The following is a 26923-nucleotide window of genomic DNA, read 5'->3' as shown; positions in this document are numbered from 1 at the left end:
CCTCATTTTCAGTTTCGCTCAATCGGCGTGGCGTGTAGACGTTGGTTAGGTTAACTGTAATCCGTAATTCACGGTATCTTTCTTTGTCCAGAAAGAAGTAAGAGCCAGACTCATCAGTTAATCTTTATCAAATTCAAACGAACACGTAAAAGTAACTGGTGAATTAAAAAAGTGTTTCTGAATTCCACGAGTGTTGTTTAGTGATCCCTGCAGAGTCGTTCGAGCATGAATAATAAAAAAGTAAGCAGTGATATTTCCGCGTTTCCCTCGGGAGTCAAGTTCTGGTGATAGAGTTAAAGTCGAGGCAGTGGTTCGCCTGATGAGTCTGCGGTGACACCTCGCCGCTGAGCGGTTGGATGGCGGCAGTTAGCGGTCCCGCGCGGCACTCTCGCGTTTCCATGAGTGTGTCGATGTCCCTGATGCAGGGCAGTACGCAGAGTGCGCCCCAGGGCGCCATCCTGGCGGCAGCGGCGCCCTACTATCAATCGCCGGCTATTCCGACTGATGTTCAGCCTGACCGGCCCATCGGCTATGGTGCCTTCGGCGTTGTATGGTTAGTACTAGTTTGTTTATAAATTTACTTTCAGTTGACATATCACGAGAATACAAATAATACTTACTATAATAAACATCGTTAATTTATCAAGAAAATTCTCTATTAATTTCAAGTTTTTATCTTCAAAAAAGTTTGGTCGCATATTCTGCTGATAGGTAGGTACATACAACATAAACATTTCCTGTGCTTATATAATATTGAGATTTTTCAATATGTATTCTCGAAACTAAATTAATTCTCAGGCTAAATTTAATTTGGAAACTTTAAAAAAATCGTGTATGAGTTAAGCCCATTTTTAGTAAATAAAAACGGAAACAAAAAAGCAGCTTCGGCTTCATTTATAGCCTAATAAACCTTATTGTTTGATAATAAACAACTTTAAAATAACAAAACGTATTAGCTAGAGATCCAGTATATTATGCGTAAACGAATCTCTTTCCAAATGTTGACTTTTCCTATCAATAATCATGGTTCTTTATTATGATAAACTATTTTTGATTGAAGTTAAAAATAAATTTATATGATTCAAAACTATTCTCTTCATATCGCTACTTACTTATTTATAAAGCAATCGTGTTATATAGATGAACAAAACAATTAAAACAGAGCCTAATAATATTGTATATTTACAATTAAATAAAAAAAATTTCTAAGATTAAGTATTAAGTTATTTACACAAAACACAACAAACCTTACATATTGAAGTAGTCACAAATAAGTAAAATATATTTTTTACATTTCTGTAAAATTTATAGATCAACAATTAATACAAATTATTACATACTCATTACACAAAAAATATTTATATACCATTTGCTTTTCAAATTTGTGATTTATTAAAAATACACGAAGCAAAAAAGTTAAGTTCCTTTGTTTAATCACTCAGAGAATTTTCAGAAAAATAATAATCGTGTAAGGTCAAATTCAAGATGTAAAAAGTAAATGTTCTCTAAGCATTTATTACCGGTCGCCCCACAGCGTCATCCGAGCACCCGCTTTTACAGCCTCGGAACACGAACTGCTCGTTAATACCAGAGAAAGCTCCGATTCCATTTTACCATCTCTTTTATGGTATTATTCCAACATTTCTAACAATGGATATCGTTTTTATAGTAAAAGCTTTTGCACTTACGATAAAGTGCAGAAACTAAGTCAAGAGATAATATTATTTCGGAAAAGTTTTTAAAGTTAACATCCCAGCCTAGTAAGTATGCGTCGGTCGACTTTTGTAAACACGTGGTGTTAAGTTCTTCAAAACAAACTGAATTCAATTTAGACTAATGGCAATAAGAACTATTTTCAATATTCACAATCGCGGTCCTCGTCGATGCACATCGCGTTCGCAGGTTTTTCTTTCGTTACAGTTAATATTGCACCTTATTGCTGTGTAGTTACGATATTTTTCAGTTAAATATAACTGTTAACGGATGCGGTGAATCGTGCCATGCAGCTGCGTACGAAAGTGCTTCTTAAACGTATGAGAATAGAGATGAAAATGTTATCTGTAGGGTTGGTTCATGGTCTTCAAACGTACAATAGGGGCTAGGTACGGACGGGCGTTTTATGTCGACTTGCGTTGCGTAGGTAGGGTCCTGATGGCGCTTGCCTCGTCGATTGTGTGTGAACGACCGCGATGAGGGGAAGCGCGCCTGATTATTTCGAGACCACGTCGATCGCTGACTGCGAACCCTAAAACACTGTCTGCCCCGTTCTAGCACTCCATTCCCGTCCGTTGAATACAAATGAGGATTTCTTTAATCTCAACTGAAGTTACCCGGATCTCGAGAGACGACTTTTGAAATTTTTTTCCAACCGAAACTATTTTTTTCTCCTTGGATATTATAATGATGATGACATTTAAATTTACATTATATTTGTATGAGTAAAATTGAGGTTTCTTCAATGTGCTTCAAACTCTCCCTTGTTTGTAATCGCATAGCGTGAAATGAGTTAAGTAATCAGTAACGTAGCGAAACGTCCATTGTTATTAGTGATATTGCAAAAGTGTTTTTCAGATATATGTGACGAGCTATTTATAAACTGACTAATATTACGATCTATATACAAATAAATATAGCACGTCAGTCCCTGAAAAATTCCTCAAAAATAAATTTTTAAGACCTGTTATACAGTATTAAGTCCACGTCTCAGGTGCACTAACTGTAAATATATCCTGAAACGGTTAGTAGGTGCAATAAATTTTACATCACTTCAGGCTTATTATGTGCCGGTTGTGTTTTCTTTGTACTCCTTAGTCAGTTACCTACAAAATCACAGTCGAACAAATATTTTGTACGATCCAAATACCGTTATAACTCTATAATTTTTCATTTTTCGTTTGATATAAGAAAGAATTTTCTGAAATAACGAAAATACCCAGATCCAGATCCCAGATCAAGTAGGCAGCGGATTGGCTCTGCCCCTAGCATTGCTGAAGTCCATGGGCGACGGTATGCTCGTCTGCCTACAAGGACAAAAAAATAATAATAATAAAATCCCTGCTCTTAGATATCCAGGAAATCTTATGTGTAAACAAAAACTTATCAGCATTTAGTATCCAACCTCTTTACTGGTACTTCAGTCTATAAAACTTCTTAACACAGTAAAGGCTAATAAAGGACGAGCGCTTGGAACAAAAATAAACGTACAAAGCGAAAACGATTCATTTCTATAACAAGGAGGTTCGGAATCCGTTTGTCTTATTTTACAAAGCAGATTATATTTATGGAACATTTTACTGGTCGAGTACGGTGACTTCCTTTCTTGACATACTGCGGTTTAGTCAAATAACTCGTACTAGAGGTCCCGCAGTAGTCGCAATTCGACTATAATTAATTGGAATTGTAAGTTTGTACACTATTATGATTGTATTTTATACTTCTATAATCACAAATTTCGCCAAGGGTACACTATAAAAAAATATTAATAAAGACAAACAATATTTAATCAATTCTCAATTTGACCACAGACGTCAAGAACAAAGTTTGACAATAAATAGTATGCATGCGTGTGTGCGTCAAATACATGGTATGTAGTGTGTGTAATGTTTTCTTTATTGAGGTAATGTACCTTTTATGCATTATTTAAAAAAAATATTAGCATTGTGCAGTTTTTCTCTATATTCTCTGTAAGTGTGGAAAATTTCATACTCCTCCGTCCGCGCAATTTTCTTAAAAAGGGGTACAAAGTTTTTGCTTCACGTATTAATAACTCGTATAAATTAATTAGTGTTGGGTGCGGACTGATTGATCGGACTGCGCGACCAAGGACCGCGCCCCGGGACGCGCCTTTTCTCCACCCAACGCTTCGTGCCTAATAATTGTACTGTACACAGATAGGCTTAAAACTTGAGTCATCCATCCGACTTTATAACGTAGTCCTTTATCTGTAACGAACAAAGGTTTGTTGCGAATTCAAAACAAATTCGAACTGTCGTTAGCAAGAATGCTTAAGGTGGTATCTCTGAAATGTTCGTGTTACCTGAATTTTGTTTTAATCTCGGTAACATTCCAAGATTTGACGAATTTCGACCCGGGATTTTTACCTGCCGCCGTGATTCCAATATGTCCGCATTATACCCGCTAGTTTGGCATTTAGGCTGTGAACGTTCGTTTCATCCATTCTTCGTCCCTCAATGTATTTCAGTATTTTTTTTTGTTATTTTACACTACAATGGGAAAATACGTATCGTTTGATAATAGTAAAGCGCTATGACATGTCCTTCCTCAAAGGAGGCTTGCGTACTCAATGTTCGGTAGTGACTTGAGGACTTGGCTGTGCCCCTGGCATTGCTGACGTCCAATAGCGACGGTAACCACTTACCATCAGGTGGGCCGTATGCTCGTCTTCCTACAAAGGCAATGTTTTTTTGAAATAAAAACCACGATTAAATCTAGTGTTCAAAACACCGGCTTACTTTTTATTGGAACACAACTTGAATGCTAAAAATATGGCCTACCGGTAAATTAAAAAACGTGCCTCCTGTGTGCTTAGTGCGAGTTTTTTAACGTTCTCGATAGCGTAAAAGTTAATCCAACTTTGTATGCAGTTGGAGCAGCGCCCCTAGCGGCAAACGTAGGCAAACGTTCCCATTCCATACAAATATAAGCTAACTTTTACGTTATCGAGAACGTTAAAAAACTCGCACTAAGCACACAGATCGCATTTTTACGATCTTGAATGGTAACCGACCGATCCATTTGTAATCTTGCTTCGCGTAGGTAAGTACACATGTGGCCAATGAGCGAGAACTGCAGATGTTTCGGGCAGTGAAGATAACGGCGGCGGTTCACTGTCGGTTGCCGGTGGCGACAGAGCGCGGCCCGGCAACCGTTAACCGGGTCACGGAAACGTATCGCCCGGCCCGCAGACTGCTTACCGTGCGTTCTTATAATGCGACGTGACATAATTTAATTAACCAATTTCGAATCGTAATGAAGCGTGAACGTGTGCCTTATGATCGGAATCAATATTTTTTAAGGTTGACCGACTTTATTAATTTTTACTAAGTTACTAAAAGAAAACAATTACTAAATATTAAGATGTTAACATTTTAAAAAGTTTCTGAATGAGAAGTGTTTACCTACAAATTAGCTATTTTCGACTTAGTCATCGCAAAATAATTAATAAAATAATAGTTTCTACCAACACAGCACTAGCAGACGAGTTCTCGACCTATATGATGCTAAATGCCTTCGGATACCATAGCGTCAATGCTGCTGCCCATCAGACGTAATATTGGAGTTACCATTGATATCTTCATCATCATCATCATCGTCTTATCTCTATAGATACCTAACTGCCATTGAAATGGGCCAGGGCTCGATATGACTTTCGCTACACAAATGACGAATGAAAAACAAAGGAGTGATGATTCTTTTTGAAACGATTCCGGCGCCACCTATCTCCTGTTGATAGTGCTCTGCTGGAAGTCATTCCTGAAGTGCCAAGAATAACTACCGCATTTTAAAGTCTCCAAACAAAAAATGCAAGCTGTAAATTATTGTAAACCAGTCAAACCTGACCCACTTCGATCCTGGCCCTGGATCCCTGGTCGATCTTTGATTTGACTTCGTTCCGATCGCTACCAAACTTTCGGGATCACTCGATAGACCAATTTGAAAATTTCATTAATATCGGTCCAGCCAGTTCGAGGCCAGTAGGGAAACGACATACACTAATCGTTTTTTATATATTTAGATAGCTAGTTAGGCCTCGAAAGACCATTAGTGATTTCCAGAATGAATTTTTAGAATATTGCTACAGATTTTACTCATTTTGAACTGTTTTTATTTATTTAATATCGTTGTGAAACGAAAAATTTGTATAGAATTGGAATGCAACCTTTGTCAATGGGAATAAAAATCTTGTTAATCGTGAGCCAATTGAATGAGCCAGGTGTAGTTGAATAACAGTACTGGATATGCTGTTAACGCCCACACCTGATTCCAGAGGATCGAAATCCTAATTCCATAGAAGTTTGTTAAACATGACAACATAGTGAAGTTGTTACCAGTATCGGATATCTAACTTTCGCTTCAGAGGCTTATTTATATGCTTAGGAGTCTAAAATTTAATGTCTATTTATACTCGAAGATTAAAAGTCTTCATAAACAAATACAACAAGACTACATGTAAGGCATATGTGTTCCAATATAGCGTACGTATATAGAAACACTAGTCGTACTCGCCCGCTTCGCTGGGCATTTAAAATTAACATTATTATTTATTGTCATTATTATTAGGGAGTCCAGCACTCATATAAATATTAGCCTATCCATTAAGTACGTGTATTTTCTACATGGATACCAACTTTCAAGTCAATCGGATGCATGGTTCAGTAGTTATAACGGAACATCCGTAAAAACAACTGTGGATTTATATATTAGTACATATATACTTTTCGTTCTGACAAAATTTTCCTAGTCAAGGCGAAACAGCGTGCTCCAATTACACACGTTATCACGTGTCGTCTGGGTAAATTCGGTACAGCTCCATTTGTTAAACTATAATTAACGAGCCATTGATAACGCCGATCTGAAATTGAAAACCAAATTAAAATTTTACTCATACGGTTTAATGTTTTCGTTCAGCTGTAAGCACGTAAAAGTAACGTATTATGAATGCACCGCGATAAATGTTGTACGATAAACGTTTTTGTACTCACAGTGGGTAGTGTAGGTTTACTCATGTACTCTATGTTGGGAAAGTTTTGAACAAAGAACTCGTCAAATATTGCCAATGCCCAAACGGTACATTTGCCAGAAACAATTTTTGCCGCTGGTTTGCGTAATGGTGAAGAATACTAATTTGAAGGTTTTGAAATGTTGTCCCCTACTTAGTGTTGCTCCGGGTGTTATAGTCCCTGTGGCAGGCAATAAATAACGACAAGACTAATATTGTAACTTTTTCATTTGACGTCACACGAAACAAGATATTTACTTCATTTGAAATAGTAGTGCTCTGAGGTATAAATCGCACCGCCCGCCACCAGAGTAGAGTTCATCCGTACTACCTGAAGCCACTGCGTTCATCTACAGTGCGTTTCCAGCGATCTTGTTTGCCACGTACCATCCGGCTTTATAATGACTCCACTCCACAGTGTTTCCCGGGCGCTATGACATGTCCTTCTTCAAACGAGGCTTGTGGAGAGTATTAAACGGTAGGCAGCGGCTTGGCTCTGCCCCTGGCATTGCTGACGTCCATGGGCGACGGTAACCACTCACCATCACGCAGGCCATATACTCGTCTGCCTATAAGGGCAATGAAAAATGTCAATAACTAATTTTCATCACAAGCAGGTAGCTTCTTTGTTGCTAATGTCAATATAATTCAGCTCCGCCTTGGAGACGCGTTTTAGTATTTACAACCTCCATATAACACTGGTAGGCTTCGAATACCTGAAGATTATTCTCCCAAGAAACCCAATTTTTTTAGTTCATGTATGTTACCAATCCATTTGTAATTTTTGTATTATGTAAAGTTTTAGCTTGGCCTGATTCTCAGCGACTATTAAGGAGATATAATCTATTTCAAGAAAGCTAATTACGTTTTAAGTGTAACGATGAGACATTGGCCTAAATTATTTGTGTGTGCGTGAAACTACTGAAATTTCACGTCACTACCCACTGATGAAAAGAGTTTCACACAAAGGTACATTGAAGGACGGCCGTTGACACCTTGTGATGTCGAAGCGTGAGTAGGACGTTTTGCGAAACACTTAAAATCACGACAATTCAGCTCGTAAAAAATCCGAGTTTATGAATTACTTTTAGTAATAAAATTGATGTATGCTTTTTAATATTAGTCGAAGCCAGCAAACGACCAAACTGTCATAGGTACACGAACGTGTAAATCATTTATAGTCTGAGATTAATTCCTGTTGCAATAATAAATAAAAAAGGTATCTGTCATTCTCAAATAAGATTGTATTCATTGTGTTTTCTCATTTTGGCGCCAATATTTGCTAATTATTTTTGTGTTATTAAAATGTTATTATTATTGTGAAAGAATTTTAAGAAATCCTATACGAAAGCAAGATAATTAACCTATGGTAATGAATGTAGCATTCAGAATCATGTTTTGTATTTTAAAAGGCGATTTATGACTTGGACTATATTTATAAGAGACAAACCTAACCTAATCTAACTGATATTTTAAAAGCGATTAGGGTGGTAAAATCACGTCACGACTCGATTATAGTTTGTTTGAAAACAAAACAAAACTGCTAAAGAAAAATACCAAGATGCAATAATATCGGCACAGGGCGTTCCGATGATCGAATCGGATAATGCACGTGTTTATTTTTATAAATGGATGTGTTTAAAGTCACGTTTTACACGAACCGTAGTATCACTTAGGTACTCATTGTTATCGCATGTACCAAAATTTATATTGGCACATCCAATATAAATTTTGTACGGTATAATGTATGTAAATTATCTATTTTCGGTAAGAATTTTCGCAACCAACTAATGAAATTAATCTATACAAATCCAATTAAATGGATATTAAGATTGTCTATGAAATGATGTTGCGTAGAGTTTAAACAAAAAAGTTCTAACTTGTGTGAAATGACGTACATATTTTGTATTTTAATAATATGTAAACTAATGAAGGAAGTATATGTTCAAGATTTTAATTTATGTATTTTTATTTTTTTTAATTGCTTAAATGGGTGGACGAACTCACAGTCCACCTGATGTTAAGTGGTTACCGGAGCCCACAGACATCTACAACGTAAATGCGCCACTCACCTTGAGATATAAGTTCTAAGGTCTCAGTATAGTAATAATAGTAGTAATTGTAATGTCAATCTCCTTAACTAAATAAACACGCGCTTCTTCCTATGAACATCCAATCAATTCTGTAGCCGCTAACGATGTTACAATTAGAACAGCGAACGAAAACGAAAATCTAGGGTAGCGTTATATCAATCACAGTATAGAACACACAATAACTGAGCTAAAATCTTGGCTTTCTTTCAAAATACGTTTCAGACGCACCTGATGTTGGAAGATTAATTGGCCAATATGAGCCGGGTTCCCCCTAAGAGTTCAGTCAACCTAACGATTTTGTTTATCGACTTACGTGCGACCGTGTGAACACACGCTTACGTGCCATTGACATTCGGAGCGAAGATTTGCAACGCAGAAACATGGAAATAAAACGGACTAAATAATATATTACAAATTAAAGTTTTCCTCCCGATACGCGCGCCAATCAAATTATTGCCGTTGTCCGTATATCCAATTTATAAATACTAGTGGTCTCGCAGTAGTCGAAATTCGACTATAATTAATTGAAATTATAAGTTTCAACATTATTATGGTCCTGTTGTTACATATTTCGCCAAGACTACACTAGACAATTACTCGTAATATTAAAGATAAACAATACTAACCTATTCTCAATTTGACTACAGGCTTTAAGCAATAACAAAAGTTTGACAATCAACAAAGAGTATATGTGTGTGTGTCAAATACATAGTAGTGTGTGTAATGTTTTCTTTATTGATTTAATGTATCTTTTATGCATTATTTTCAAAAAATATTAGCATTTTGCAGTTCTTCTCTATATTCTCTATAAGTGTGGAAAATTTCATACTCCTCCGTCCGCGCAATTTTCGTAAAAAGGGATACAAAGTTTTTGCTTCATGTATTAATATATAGATATAAGTACTTCAACTAATTTAATTCGATTAATCGAATACGCTGTAATATGTCCAATGTATCTTTAGTGTACCTTTCTGGATATTCGATCGGAGCGTGTAAACAATGCGATATGAATAATACATTTAGGTATTTCGTATAGGCAACGTTATTGATCTGTATCTAAAATTTTTGAATTTATTTGAATAAAAAAACATGACTTACTTGCTTATTTGTTCTATCCACGTATTTATGAGTACCTACCTCATAAAACAGCGCACATTATGGTTACGAGAAACATGCCTTCAAACCTTTTAATTAGTCCGTTGTTCCCATTCTGATGCTATCAAAACCGATATACATATTTAGTTGTGTTTAGTTTTTAGGTTATTGACACGGGAACCGCAGATGTACAGCGAAAGTCGCTATGTTCGCTGGTAAATTATCTTGAACATAACAGATGGAGGCTAAGTGCTCGATGATTACGCGATGAAGTTTTCAATAGTCCTATTTAGGTTCGCACTATTTGCGGCGCTATCTACGTGTTTTGTATACAGGTATATTTGGGAAAGCTGTTTTTCACTTACTGCCGTAATGTAGTTTTGTAGGTAGGCCAGGTCCAGTAGGCCGTCTGGTGTAGTGGTAAGTGACATGGTCACTACACAAGGGGGTCGCGGGTTCGAATCCCGCCAAGTGAAGATATTTGTATGATAAATATTAATTTTTCTTTTCCAGGGTTATGTATGTAAGTATATAATAAAAATCTTACATTTATTTCCGTTATCTGGTACCTGTAACACAAGTTCTTTACGAACTTACCACGGGACAAGTTAACGCGGCGTGATTGTCGGTAAATATTTAATATTTAATTTAATATTCACAAAAATTATTGGAAATAATCTCGAAGTCGTTCTCGAGGTGAAACAAGTCAAAGGCTGCTTGCTCGTTCAAACGTGACCAGTTGTTTAGTGTCAGCAGAAGTACGCGAACTCCCAAATCCATTCTAAATGTAATTAAGCAAATTATTCTATTTTGTTCTATGGATTTCGTAAATTACCTCGTGTTCAGTGCCTGACGCGGCGGTGGGGGCGAGGCGGGAGACCCGCCATAATTTTTGTTTCCAGTCACACCCGGGGGCCTTAGAGCACCGCGCTTTGGATGCTTTATCCGGTCCCTACCTTTGAAATGGAAATAAATTATAATTTCCTGCTATTCATTAATTTCTTTTAACGAAATGGCGTCACACGTTCCCTTCGATCAGAGAATATGAAATATGACGTTATCAAAATTTAAAAGGACGTGAAAAAAACCAAACAAATTTCATACACAAATAGTTACAAATAAAAGACCTGTAGTTCGATTACAATGACGGTTATTATTAGTCTCGAAAATGACTGTAATAAAAGACGCCGTTATCAAAGTAATTACGTTCACACATATTTTTGGGAACTTTCTATTGTAAAGCCAGTGAAATACTAAGAAATGAAATTCCTTTTTTGTTATTTCGCGTTACATAGTATTGATCACGTGTAGGCCGTTTCTCCCCTAGGCGTCTATTGTGCGACTGTGACGCAAAAGTGGGGGACCGCACACGGAGTCGCCCCCGATGCCCTCCATCCTTGGATACATCAATCACTTCCTAATCGAATTTATGAACGTTTGAACATTTCTCGGTCTACTTTATCATTATTAATTTTTATATCTTGTATATTCATTTGTATTGTCTATATATTAATACGTGAAGCAAAAACTTTGTATCCCTTTTTACGAAAATTGCGCGGACGGAGGAGTATGAAATTTTCCACACTTATAGAGAATATAGAGAAGAAGTGCACAATGCTAATATTTTTTTTAATCATGCATAAAAGATACTTTAAATCAATAAAGAAAACATTACCCACACTACCATGTATTTGACATACACACATGCACTCTTTGTTTATTGTCAAACTTTTGTTATTGCCTAAAGTCTGTAGTCAACTTGAGAATAGGTTAGTATTGTTTATCTTTAATATTACGAGTATTTGTCTATAGTGTAGTCTTGGCGAAATCTGTAACAATAGGACCATAATAATGTTGAAAGTTATAATTTCAATTAATTATAGTCGAATTTCGACTGTTGTGGGACCACTAGTTTATATAAAATAGTGTTATTTGTATTTATGTATGTACTATTTCATACTCGTTCATTACTTCATCAATATAACGAATTTAATACATTACAATATAATTTTAATAACTATACGAAGTTTCAAGGCATAAAGGATAAAGCGCCCTGTTGTGGCTTTCGAACCAATTAAACCCGCAGGCAGAAAACAATTTATCAAAGGAAATACATAAAAGCATAATAATATGTTAATGAGCTACATCCAAGATGAATATCACCAAGAAGGGATATCATCGTGTAATAACTAACAACTTACCTGATTACATGTGGATAGGGCGAATTTTTTAGTTTGCACGCGTAGCTACCGCCATCTTGTCATGGGTACCGATTTGAAGAGTACGACAGTCTTATCTTCTATCAGGTCCCAATTCCGATTAGGAAGTTGATGCATTTGCGTAGTAGATGCCTAGGAGATGTCAAGTCACCTTCAGAGGCGTTCTGGTAGCTATTAGCAAACCCCCACCCGTCCCAGCGATCCTAAAAAAATAAAAGCAAAAAATGATCTTATAAGTTCAGTAAATTATAGTGTATTGAACTAGTAATGCAAATAGTCGGACCAATGGTAAGCTTCGCGTACCGTCCGTATTCTGACACGTTTTATTTTGTATGCAAAGAGCGTGACCTAAGTTTCCGTTTTCGGTGTCCATGTGAGAACGTATACACAATGTCAAATTGCCAACCTGCAGTGTTGCAAAATACGGCCTCACTGTGGGCGAACATAGTCGACGCTTCGACTGTATTCACTAGCCGTTGATATCACAAACTAACGGTATTCATTATTAGCACATTTATCAGCGCGTCATAATTACGTTGTATCAAAGCCTTTTATCGCACATTCAGAGTGATTTCGCGAATTCATAGCCAAGCTAACATATCCAATCTGTATTTCCGAAGTTCCTAGTTCGATTCTTTTTTGGAGCTTATCTTTAACAAAGTTATTTAATTTGGGCCTTGGACCACAAGAGGTAATCCTGGCTTAGTAACTGTGACACTGTAACGATTAACTAACTATAGCAGGGCCTAGTGCCACAAGGTTGGCAGTAAATCCCAATAAAATATACATTCTCGTATTTTGGAACCGACCGTTACTTGACCGGAAATTGACCATTGCGACGATAAAATGTAGAATGATATCATTCGTGCTCTCCTCGCCAAATGATAGTGATTAGGCCGTTGACCCACATTTAGTTACCTCCCAGGGTTTCACTGCTGAGCTAAATTAGCCAAATTAAACTTATCTCCGGGGGACCCGGAGGTACTAAAACGATGTTAGCGTCGGGTTTATCGAAGCCTTGCGAGAATGCTCCCTGCAATGCCACAAAAGAGTTCTTTCCGTACCCATATCGAATTTAAAGTGCGCTATTACAAACTGAATTTAGTGAGGATTTATTGCGAAACGATGTTCTATCTAAAGGCTGACGCGTATTGTCAGTGATTGTATATTCTGAGCGCGAAGCCACCCCCTACCATCCTCTAAGTCGTTTGTGCAACAACGATAAAATGTCTTTATCTTGTTTTTATGACTCTCGGCAGTATTAATTACTAATTCAATTAACCTCTTAATTTTGCCTTAGTTTTTCCTTCAACGATTCGAATTTTGTAATTCTCCTGAGAACGTTTATTAATTATTATTTTTTGTAATTGACACTAGTTACACGATAAAATATTTTTATGTAAGTTTATTAAGATATAGCACCGTCCATGCTAGTTTGCTTATTCCTCTCCCTGCAATGTTGCCTAAAAGAGATCGCTTTCAGCGATAAGGTCGCCAATTTATGTCACCGTCTATTGTTTGTTTTATATGCTTACTCTGTACATGTGGTGTCAAATAAAGAGTTATATTATTATTATTTTATTGGTTCGACTCCGTTCAGTTCTAATCGAGTTGTGTCGTCGCTAAATCGCAAGTGTGAGTCGTAATGTTTCTGTGCATCCACGTTCCCATGCGTCGCCTAGTACGTTCGGAATCCTTAATTTAACTGGTCTCGTTGCTCGTAGCTGCCGGAGATGCAGCCGGAATGAGCTTCCCGCCCGTGATTGCATTCGCGCTCTCTTCGTGACTACGAATTAATGTCACGTCTTAGGCCTCGCTATAATCATTTCAATTTATTCGACGTTGGATATTATTTTTGTATATCGTCGTTGTCAAACCAAAATCTGCTATGCGCAAAAACTCTATTTTCAATTACTTAACGAGTAAAAATATTTTCGTATAAAATTTTATATGAAGGTGAATTTTTAACATAAATTTTTTTTTAATACGGTATATAGGGGTGTGAACTATACGAAAAGGTCTAAAAGTGCACATAGCAGATTTTGGTTTGACAACGACGATATACTCCTGACGATATTCCGCTTACTCAGAAATACATTCTGACATTAACGCCTGAAACATCTATATATTAATACTTGAAGCTAAAACTTGGTATCCCTTTTTACTAAAATTGCGCGGACGGAGGAGTATGAAATTTTCCACACTTATAGAGAATATAGAGGAGAAGTGCACAAAATTTTAATATATTTTTTAAAAAATGCATAAAAGATACATTAAATTAATAAATAAAACATTACACACACTACCATGTATTTGACACCCACACATATACTCTTTGTTGATTGTCAAACTTTTGTTATTGCTTAAAGTCTGTAGTCAAATTGAGAATAGGTTAGTATTGTTTATCTTTAATATTACGAGTATTTCTCTATAGTGTAGTCTTGGCGAAATCTGTAACAACAGGACCATAATAATGTTGAAACTTATAATTTCAATTAATTATAGTCGAATTTCGACTACTGCGGGACCACTAGTTTATATTGAATGTATTTACAGTAAGCAATAGTGTTTGGTCGCCTAAATATCGTACTGTTTACATTCTTTACGATGTTAATTAATGGCGACGATCAAACCCCGATGTACTTTTTGTTTCAGGTAATTTAGGTTTGTGGCCGGAATAAACGTTAAAAGTTAACATTCATTGACGAGGAAGTATTCCGGGTAACTGAAATCTAAAGTACGGTTATTACTCTTTCGTTTCGTACAGGCAAAGAGCGTAAAACAACAATTAAATTTGAAAACAAATTAAATTTGACATGAGTGGATGAAGAGGATATTATGATACAATTTGTTAATTTTGAGAAAACGGGCATCAAACTTTTGTTACTTGTACTTTTTCTTCGTACATTCATCACATGTGATTTCTGAAAATAGCCTTTAAACCCAGAATTTAAAGTCTGATATGGTTTATAGGCACATAACACCTTCATTTAATGTAAAAACTCAAAAATCTTAAAAATGGTACTCAATTCCTTCATCCACTCATGTCTTTCATTTATTCCTTCGAACAGTCCCACGCATGTTTCATGAATGCTCTGTTTAGTACAAGTACTTGAAATCAAATATGGCAGCTACTTTCTGAATTATTTTTAGAGTGATTTAATTTATAGTAAATTATAGTAGTTTGCTATTAACTTGTTATATTATGAAAACCAAAAACAATGGAAATTGAAGACTTCACAGTCTTCAAGATTTGCGTTAAGTAAGTTCTCATAAAGTGCATCTCCGAACAACAAAAGTGTTATTTAAGATCTAAAGACGACAGAACCGGCTTCATCAACTTCAGAGCCCAGTTTCCGGGTCCTGACCAGGTATATAGTTACGTAGTGTAAGGTTTCGACTCCAACCAGCACAATAGAAACTCAACAATCCCGTTCTACTGGATGTAAACTATACTCTTATGCGCGGCTTAGAAATTCATGGCGCTCGCTGTCCCGCCAACGAGGTGCATAGTTTCCTTTGAATGCATAACTCGAAGTTCAATTGTTAAGTAACGACCAAGTTTTCTTACAAATTTTGCAAACTTTGAGAAATTTAATAAGAAAACCCACGGAATTCTTTTGGTACACACCACACTTACAAACTAATGAATGGTTTGTTTAGATAGATAGATGTACCGGAGATTTACGATCTTTGATTGAGATTTAAACATTGTTCCTTTATTTTTCGTGAGCTACTAAATAATTGACCTTAAACAAAACGAATCATTTAGATTATAGGATTTTTTTACTTCTCCACTAAATTTGGATCAGGTGTAGATCCTTTTTATTGTTACACCAAAAAAAGCGAATTACTTTAATGGTTGGAAAAAAAATATGAAACTAGATTTGTGGTCGTTACGTGTGAAATGAAGCCAAACAGTAGCGCGGCAGATGCGGACGAGGTCACCGCACCCGGTCCGACGCAGCTGGGCATTAAGTACTACTCGCTTTTTGTAGCCTTCCCGGAGTAGGTACTATAAAATTATATCAATTCACATCTTTTATCCTTACACTCAAACGTTGGATATAACATAACCTGTACTCAAAATAGCCATATAAATCGTGACCGCGTCACGCATTAGGAATTGAAGAATAAAAATGGTTAATGTTTTCCACATGCCCTGAACGACTACTTCGTGACTGGACCGCTCTATGTGGTCGACGGCGCACAGTAATTTTCTCGTTTCGAGTGGTCATTAGTTCCACAGGGACGAGAGACTTTGTCTGTCGCACGGCCATTAGTCGAACAAGCAACCCGTATGGCCACGAACCTCTGTGCATGTGGTTTCATACAACACGGCTTTCATTTTAATAGCAAAAAAGGGAGATATAATGTTGAGCGCTTGAATGAATGTCAAAAACACTGATGCACGTGATACCATTTTGACGAGATATAGGGGTGCGTTCACCGCAACAATACAATCGATTCCAGGCCTTGTGCTTGCCGAATAAAACCACGTTGATTCTTTTTTTTTTATTCGTATCGTCGACAGCGAAGGGATTTCATGAAGTGAAACTATTTAGGAAGTTTGGTGCCGGTTTTCTTGTGGTGGTTATTTAAAAGAAACTCGGAATAGCTCTTATATCAAATCACGTCCTATCAAGTTAAGTGGTTACCGGTCCTTTCCTCTCCGTGTAATTCAACATCCACTCTCGATCGTCTCGTGGTTTCTGTTAGTAATAACATCAAACGACCAAACTGCGTTCCGTCACGCGACTCCGGCCACTCACTAAATTTCATTTTCATGACTTCTCACGTGCAACGTGGTTTAATGATTCCCCGAAATTGCTTACTCATCGATCCGCTTCGGTTCCGGATCATCTCGACTGAGGTGTGAAAGCTATCGCTCGTTTTATTGTGAGCGATTATGTAGTAAAACTTTAAAATGTTTTAAACGCGCACGATTGTAATCGGGAATCGTGGATATAAAAGATTCCGATCCGGAGTTCTACGAACGAACAGCCAGCAAACTGGTTTGTTACAGGTACCCGGCTAAATTAAACGTAGACAAAATACGGCCCCGAATATCGAGACATCAGGCTAGTAGTCCTTTGACGAACTCGCATTCTTTCACTATTGTATAAATGCATTTTTTAATGTTATAGTTGGACAGACGATTTCGTGGTCCAAATCGTGTTATGCGACTGTTTCGAGACCACAGTTTCAATGCCGCAATCCAGTTTGAGATGTGAGCTCGAAGTCTAAATCTATACTAATATATAAATCTACAGTGGTTTTTACGGATGTTCCGTTATAACTACTGAACTATGCGTCCGATTGACTTGAAACTTGGTATCCATGTAGAAAATACATGGACTTAATGGATAGGCTAATATTTATATGAGTGTTGGACTCCCCACACCAGTTGCAGGGGCGTTAATGATGAGAATCTTTGCAGGTGTGAGAAATAATAATGTTAATTTTAAATGCCCAGCGAAGCATACGGGTACAGCTAGTATTGTAATAAATACTAACTTTTCAAATCAGAACGAACGACTGCTTTGGTACAGAAATATGCAGGTTGCACTTGGTCAAACAGACAACAGGCATTACCACAGTTTGGTGAATTATATCGCATAAATCAATAAAAATTCTGAATCAAATTCGAATTGCTCAGTAAATATTAAACAGTGTTGCCCGTTTTTTTTAGTTTTTCCTTCCATGTTTCCGGCTTTCACTGTTGCCCCCTTACTCCGATGTTTCCTATTGAAATCGTGCAAGAAATTATATGTTATCAACATTCAATTCCGTAGAACATTCGCCGTAATATGTACAGACTACTCGATATCAGTAACGTTGATCGTATCCCGGGAGTCACGCTTCGTCGGTCTTGTAATACTTGTAATATACATTTATATTTATTCAACCTTCCTTGGAACCATACTGTGCGAGATGCGTATATGAATCTCTTATAACGGTGGTCGCATTATATTCTCAAAAGTCGTGCCACAGACAAAGACATTCCTGGGCTTGAAATACTTAAAATATTTTCGAATTTAGTGCATCGTTACACTAAGCTCGGTGTGACCAATGTATTAAAAATATCTTTGAGTACAGTAATAAGGTAAGGTTTGCTTAATAGCTTTCCGTCAAGCGCGCTCGTAAGGTTCATCGGTGTGACTGTTTGTCAGTTTGTCATCTGTTTAGCTGTCCTCCATGAAGCAAAAAAATATTCCACTCTGAAGATATTTTAATACCGATTCGATGTAAATGCATTTTGCTCGGAACTCTTAGAAATATTCCAGTCTTAGTGATAGTCAGGTCTGATCGATTGGAATGTTAACCGGAAAACGTATCAGGTAGACCGATGGGATGAATTATGTCGGTGCCTCTCTCGTGCAAGCCGTGCTGCGGTCATTCGACCCAGCCGCGAGCGTGCGAAAAAGGCACATTAGAATAAATTAACTCGAAGCGATGACTAATCAAGTCCACTTGTTTCACTTGGGTGATGTTTAGTGTAAATGGAACAGACAGTTGTATAGGCATAGATGAGCAGACTCATGTAGTCACGTAGTTCACGTCTAGCCCGATGTTAAGCTGATATCACCATGGAATATAGCCCACTGAGTTTCTCGCCGGATCTTCTCAGTGGGTCGCGTCTACGGTCCGGTGGTAGATTCTGCGAAGCAGGGCTCTTGCTAGGGTTCGTGTTAGCAACTAACACCTACTAGTTAAGTTTACGCTGAAATAGCCTCTCAAGGCTATGAGCTTAGGTAGGAAAAAAGAACGGAATAATCGTTTAAAAGTACTAACTAACACGAAAAACAATTTCGTAATTACAAGCTCTATTGGTTTTGACGAATTTTATCTGTGCATTCTAAATATTTTCAGGACAAATACCATGTGATATTCAATGGTGAGATTATTTTCGACCGGCACCATTTGCTAATTAAAATTTGTTCGGCCTGCGCCTTACTGGATGTTCGCTCAGTTTATCTTGATTAAGGTTGCGGGGTTGTTGATCTGCGAAGGGGGTGTAAATGTATTCTCCCCGCGTGCTCCTCCCTCGTCCGGGTCTGCGTTGCCTCATTCATCGGAGCCCTTCAAGTTTGCGACCTTTGTGTATGTCAAGCGACATATGTTAACTCGATATTTTAGGTTCAAAGATATTTGTTGACGTCTATATCTTATAACCGGCTGTAGGGGGCATCTCGATCATAAACAGATAAGTACTACTATCTTAAATTTCTGCCCCGAAGGTGTTGCTTAGCGCGGGATAGCTATTATGCAATAGATATATGTAATTAGAAATTCTCATTATTCATATCTCAAGATGAATTATATTCACATTATATCTCTAATGATTTTGGTAACTAATTAAAATCGAATGGGCCGTGTGCTTGTTCGCGAATCTAAAACCGTGGAAAACAAGTGAGTATTCCCAAGAATAGACTTTAAATATACAAAACTGGACGATATTCTTTAAAAGGTATTTATTATACACAGTTGCGTTCAAAAAAAAAAAGAAAAAAGCTAAATATTTAACAGATCTCACCCCAAATATAGAGTACAGTTAGGTGGAAGCGTCGGCCGGCTTTATATCAATTAAAATATATTTTAAATGAGTCTCGACAACAGTAATATGGATCATAAAAGATAAATTACTAAACTTATTGTTTTTCATTTTCTAAACGGTAAATGTTGGTGTTTAAACGAAGGGATCAGCTACTAATGTTTGTATTCGTTACCATTCTTTAATTCTCAAATAAATCATCATCATTATCCTGCCCTTCTCCCAGTCACCTGGGGTCGGCGCAACATGTTTTCTCCTTCCATACTCTTCTATCATATACCATTTCTTCGCTCACTCCCCTCTTACCCATATCGTCTTTCACACAATCTATCCATTTCTTCTTAGGTCTATCTCTTCCTCTATATCCTTCCACATTCATAGTTAACACTCTCTTACCAACCTCATTTTCATCTCGTCATTTCATTTCATTTTATTCTCAAATAAAATAAACACAAATAAAAAATAACAAGCTGCTATTCGCGAGTCGCAGACATAATGAAATCTGCTTTTACCGTTTAATCTGTTGTAACTAAACTACAACGAAAACTGTAAAATGTTCGGAAATGGACGGAAACAATGCTATTAAAATAATAGAAGAGCGTTAAACAGTTAATCTCACTATAATTACGAAATAAATTGTTAAATTCAAAGTTACTTTGTGTGCGTTGAAAAACATACAAGATAAAGTTGAGTACAAATCTGTAATAAACATTGACTCCGACCAGGAATCTGTAGCAGAGACCGTTGTTTATATTTAGCGTCTAACTACTACACAAAGAAGGTGTAATACTTTTTTTTTGTTTCTAATCTATACGTTTTTGTCATATTAGCAAACGTTTTTGAGGTAGTTCTATCAAGATACGGTAGGTTCTTTTTTTTTTGGTCAGGAGGAAATCGCCGGACTTCCGCCCTTCATCCTCAGTGGAGTCAGAGTCGAACTGACTAAAACCTCCTGTCGCTCAACAACCCACGTCCGAATCTCGCATAAGACAGAACTCATGAAAAGTCAAAGGGGGGAGCAACGTACGGTAGGTAGTCCTAGAAACAATTAAACAAATGTATTTAGCGACAGTGACAAATACTACTAACTACTTCAGTAATATTGAAATCAAATCACACTGTTGTATCGATTTGAATAGGCAACGCATTTGGTATCGATAAAAAAAAGAACCGAGATACATCCGGAATGTGTTCTTCGAAGGATTTTTAAATGCATCGAAACAGGTACGAGATCGCGAACTCCACACATACATTATGCATAGTGAAGCAACACGATCGTATATTTTAGTGCCTTATTCTTTGCATTGAGACATCCTCTGCAGGTAGAAAAATATGGGTTCGTAGAGCCAAAAAAGGTTACGTAGGCGTGTCCGTTTTTAGTTGATTCACTGTCTTCTTTGCGTCTTGCGAGTTATTATTTTATTGAACAAAATAGAAATTCCTTTGTTGAAGATATGCGTGTCAATTCAATCCATACTAATATTATAAATACGAAAGTAAGTTTGTTTGTTTGTTACGCTTTCACTTCTAACTGGTCAAGCGATTACTATGAAATTTTGTGTACACGTCAGGGGTTCAGAAAAGAACATAGGTTACATTTATCTAAAAAAAATACTATTCCCATGTGATACATTTTTTCTACATTATTGTTAGCAAAGCCGCATGTAAAAGTTAGAGTTAAATATTTGTTAATATAATTTAACATTAATGTTTACCGAAGAATGAGATTTTTTAATTTTGCCGGCGAATCTATTATTGGATTAATAATGTAGCCGGATAAGTCGTTTGTAAACTAACTTCTGTTCAGTACTAATTTCTCTTTAATTTGTTACACGACCCGTTTTAACTTTGTTTAAGTACTTGGACGGGTTTCGTCTCATATCCCGAAGTTGGCGATGTCAATCGCATTACTGAAGTACCGTCAAAGAAGCCTCATCTATCCAATGTTTGTTTATTACTGGTGGTAGGACCTCTTGTGAGTCCGCGCGGGTGGGTACCACCACCCTGCCTGTTTCTGCCGTGAAGCAGTAATGCGTTTCGGTTTGAAGGGTAGGGCAGCCGTTATAACTATACTGAGACCTTAGAACTTATATCTCAAGGTGGGTGGCGCATTTACATCGTAAATGTCTATGGGCTCCAGTAACAACTTAACACCAGGTGGGCTGTGAGCTCGTCCACCAGTCTAGCAATAAAAAAAAACATAATAATAAATTAAAATCTTTTTATGTTTTTCGTAAACAAAAAAATAATATGAATCCAGAATCACAGAAGCCAGAATTTTATCGTAACTACCTTAAATTTTAGAGTAAATAATAATTGAAAACCTTAAATTACAACGCTTGAATAAAGTTGAATAAGTTGTTATTCTGTTCTATATAAAGACTCATTGGAATTAGTAAAATTAATCGTTTTAATAATGAAAAAACTCGCAGTTTGTTATTATACGAAATTTACGATTAGCATTACGACTAGTGTAACAACGATTCAGTATAGTGATGTTTCATAGGGAAGTGGGTCGCGGTGGTCGACTGCAAGCAAAGCTGCCAAGTCGCGGCCGCCAAGAGCCCTGCTCTCTCAGCTGATCGCGATACCACGCAAAGGTCTCTGGGTTAGTGGACCGCCACCGTTATGCGCTAAATTATGCGCACCGTACTTCCTTGTAAAATCATGGCAGATCTTAATTGAATTTTGCCGTTGAACACATATTTCGAATATGCAAAGGTTTCGTGCCCCATCTGATATGTTTTTTTTAGTCAAGATGAAATCTGATTGTACTTGAATTTTTTTAGGAATGTAATTTTTTTTATTGCTTAGACGGGTGGACGAGCTTACAGCCCACCTGGTGTTAAGTGGTTACTGGAGCCCATAGATATCTACAACGTAAATGCGCCACCCACCTTGAGATATCAGTTCTAAGGTCTCAGTATAGTTACAACGGCTGCCGTGCCCTTCAAACCGAAACGCATTAATTCACGACAAAAATAGGCAGGGTGGTGGTACCTACCCGTGCGGACTCACAAGAGGTCCTACCGCCAGTAACATGTAACGCCATTTTCTACATTCTTAATGAAGACATTCTGTAATAGTTTCAGGCGGCAGTAAAATTATCGTATTATTCAAATAAACTTAAAATTTTAATTTATTACGTACATAAAATGTTCTATAGACAACAGCGAAAAGGTTGAGCTTGTTAAATAGGAAATCGGGTAGTGCTTAAATTCATTTCGTTGAGTCTCGTGACGTCTGACGTCAATTGGGCCAACATTTTGAAGCTACTCATAGATTATTTAGCCACATATGACGTCATGTGTTGGGTAGAATGTTGACGATAGAAAAATGTCCGAATTATTAATTCAGTGAATTACGTGAATTTGAAGTCGTGAAATTCGTAAATAATTTTCATGTTCAGATGGGAACAAGATTCGAGCAGTAATATCTTCAAAGCAAAAATTATCAGCTCAGCTTCTGATTCCCGAAATATATCCGAAAACTGATCGGATCGAAAAATATATTGATCTAGAAAAATTAAAGCTGTTAAGTGTAGTAATTAAAAAAACTAACGCGTTTCGTTATAATTCGCAGTTTCATCAAGTAAAGAACCAATATAGAATAGCAACAAAACAAAACTATTGCAAGACAATAAAAATATAAAACCCAATCTTTATATTAATATGTGAAGCAAAAACTTTGTATCCCTTTTTACGAAAATTGCGCGGACGGAAGAGTATGAAATTTTCCGCACTTATAGAGAATATAGAGAAGAAGTGTAGAGAGTAATATTTTTTTAAATTAATGGATAAAAGTAAATTAAATCAATACAGAAAACATTACACACACTACATACCATGTATTTGACGCACACACGCATGCATACTATTTATTGTCAAACTTTTGTTCTTGACGTCTGTTGTCAAATTGAGAATAGATTAAATATTGTTTGTCTTTGTTAATATTTTTTATAGTGTAGTCTTGGCGAAGTTTGTGATTATAGAAGTATAAAATACAATCATAATAGTGTACAAACTTACAATTCCAATTAATTATAGTCGAATTTCGACTACTGCGGGACCTCTAGTTCACATAGATTTGCTAAACAATTCATGCGTCCACCATTATTACTTTGCAGCTTCGTTATGTTATAATAAACGTAATTAACTTTCTAAACAACGTGTTCTCGTTACAAGTTTATAAGCAGATTATTTCGTCTCGGAATATTAAGTTAGGCGAAATACGGAACCCAGTACATTAATGTTCGTAAGGTTTCAAGTCACTTACAAGATACGTGTAAGTGTTAGCGATAAGTTAAATGTATTTATTTGCGTGGCATTTGATTTTGATGATTATACACATTGCCACTAAGAATACGACGTGCAACGTAACTCATTGAGTTTCTAGCCGCATCTTCTCAGTGGGTCGCGATTCGGATTAGATTAGAGATCCCATTTCACCACTTAACACCAGGTGAGCTGTGAGATCGTCCACCCATCTAAACAATAAAAAAAATGATCACACAGAAGACAAGTAAATACATGCTATATTTAATTATTTATTTATCAATTACTAATTTGTTTATGAAAGCATAATACAGAATTGAATACGTACAACTAACTTCTTGAAAATCTCACAAATAATTGAAATTAATTATTTTTGTTCGGAATTGTTCACTCCGCTGTAGCTTTAATTAACTGAAAAGCAACTTTAAGATCCGAATTAAGGTGAACATCTGCTCGGAATAAGCAGAGGCATTTCTGAGGAGGGTCGTCGATTACAATGAGGTAGCATTCGAAACAATAGAAATGACGTTAACAATAGCGATCCGATGTTGATAGCGCACTTATTGCAAAAAGTAGGTCATTGATCTTCACACTATGTATTAACGGGAGGAACTAGTAATAGGGCTTATTGTAAGTCAACACTGGGTCTTCGCGCCATCCTGCAGGCAGTCAACTGGTGGTAGGACCTCTTGTGAGTCCGCACGGGTAGGTACCACCGCCCTACCTATTTCTGCCGTGAAGCAGTAATGCGTTTCGGTTTGATGGGTAGGGCAGCCGTTGTAACTATACTGAGATCTTAGAACTTATATCTCAAGGTGGGTGGCGCATTTACCTTGTAAATGTCTATGGGCTCCAGTAACCACTTAACACCAGGTGGGCTGTGAGCTCGTCCACCCATCTAAGCAATGAAAAAAAAAGTTGTGCGTTCCGTTCGCGTTGCTATCTCTATGTACTCCGGTAATATTAATTACGCGAATCCACCAAAGAATAACCATGTGGAAAAAAAATGTATCTTTATTTTGTTTCGAAACAGTTTTAACAAAAAGAAAACTGTAAGCCGCTTTAAAAAAAGAAAGAAAATCAAACAAAAGTCAACAAACAAAGGAGAATACGAACCGAAGTTTTTTTTTGTTGCTGTTTAATTTTATTTAATTACCATCTGCCGACGTATGGCCTATTTTCGGGCGAACGGGAATTTCATTTGTCCAATAATGCCAATAAAAGTCGTTTAATACTTGCAATTGGTCTTGAGTTGCCACGTTCATTTCGTTTCTGTACTCTGCAGTGGGGTCTCGATTGCAGGGTCTGCCTGGGGCGTCGACGCGAGGGTGGATACAGATGATTGATGCCATCCAGACGCCGTGGAGATACAACTCTCAACAGTTTTATATATTTGCTGCTTTTTTTTTTTGTTTGCTAGAGATTTGTACTTCGCGATATGTTACAAGAGTTACATTTATGGAGCTTTGCACATGATATCGAATACTTCGAACCTGTGAACGTTTTGGGATATTTTGGTATTGGCCATTGGGCATGGACAACGGGCACTTATTGCAGGTATGACGTATTGTAAACCTGTGTACATACCGATCCGGCTATTACTATAAAGCCTTTATGCATTCCGGATTGAAGGTCGGGACAGCTGTTACACAATACAATTGAGACTTTCACCCATGTCTCACGGTGGATGATGCCATTTATGATGTCTATGGATTTTTCTAGTAACTATTTGATACCGGTGAGGAGGTCTGCTCAACAATTATAAAAAAGAATATGAAAATTATAGAATTTCTTATCACACTATAACAAGCTAAAATGAATAAGGTTCATGCAGACATGGTTTATGTTTTAAGAAAAAAAAAAAACGAAAAATTTCCATCTACAAATTTAAAAGAAACGTAGTATTATTCTTTTGTGTATTTCATTAAAATACATTTCTTGGTAAACAAACAAATTCAAAAGAATATTAAATTTGTCGTTCGTGCATTGAGAATGGATTTTTCCGTTGTGAAGATATAATTTGTGTTAATTATTTTATAACTTTGCATCTGCCAAAACGATATTTTGTATGATATTTTAATTTAGTATGGACTAGTAATCTTGAACACCTTAACGCTTAAAGGTACTTTTTTTTGTATGATCACATCATGAAAATGTAAAGAAATCTGTCTAAAATACAAAAGTTAAACGATCAGTATTTCTTCATGCGAATTTGAAATAGAAACCTTTAGCTTCAATTAGAAAGAAAAAAAAAACGCTTTTTATGCGTTTGTAATTATCATAAAGTAGAACATTGTTTTGTTTACAAAAATAATGGTTCACGAATGAATCAGACAGCAATATAATATGGAATATTATCTTAGTCACGTCACCTTTAGATAGAAAGCAGCCTTTAAAAGAAATGGACAATCATATATCAAAATGTATATAATATACTATCCTAAAATACCTCATAAAAAATATAATTAATTATAAATTATCAAAGCCAAACATTTTGTCAACCCTAGTAAGTTGTCATGTCAGGGAACAGGGTGCCCGGCGGATACTGCCGCCGGGTACCGTCCCATCGTGTTGCTGGATGAGGTGGGCAAGCTGCTGGAACGCATTCTGGCGGCCCGCATCATCCAGCATCTGGTCAGGGTGAGACCCGATCTGTCGGCGGAGCAGTATGGCTTCCGAGAGGGCCGCTCAACGGTAGACGCGATCCTTCGCGTGCGGGCCCTCTCGGAGGAGGCCGTCTCCAGGGGTGGGGTGGCTTTGGCGGTGTCTCTCGACATCGCCAATGCGTTTAACACCCTGCCCTGGTCCGTGATAGGAGGGGCGCTGGAACGGCACGGAGTGCCCCCCTACCTTCGCCGGCTGGTGGGTTCCTACTTGGAGGATAGATCGGTCACGTGTACCGGACACGGTGGGATCGTGCACCGGTTCCCGGTCGTGCGCGGTGTTCC

The 26923-nt window shown here is 37.1% G+C and overlaps 1 protein-coding gene across 2 annotated transcripts in view; it reads left to right on the top strand.

Moving 5' to 3' along the window:
• The window catches only part of LOC101737550 (serine/threonine-protein kinase NLK), a 152105-nt gene continuing 125182 nt past the window's right edge, over nucleotides 1–26923 (top strand). Inside the window, exon 1 of one of the 2 annotated variants that reach the window (XM_038013337.2) lies at nucleotides 1–553. In XM_038013337.2, coding sequence (XP_037869265.1) covers nucleotides 357–553 — 197 coding nt within the window. In that variant the 5' untranslated portion in view covers nucleotides 1–356. The remainder of the gene's footprint in view (nucleotides 554–26923) is intronic. The other variant, XM_038013338.2, reaches the window with a different exon arrangement.

This window comes from Bombyx mori, chromosome 10 (assembly GCF_030269925.1).
Source record: "Bombyx mori chromosome 10, ASM3026992v2".
Taxonomy (NCBI): domain Eukaryota; kingdom Metazoa; phylum Arthropoda; class Insecta; order Lepidoptera; family Bombycidae; genus Bombyx; species Bombyx mori.
The sequence above is the reverse complement of the archived record's forward strand: the minus strand, read 5'-3'. Positions and strand labels throughout refer to the sequence as shown.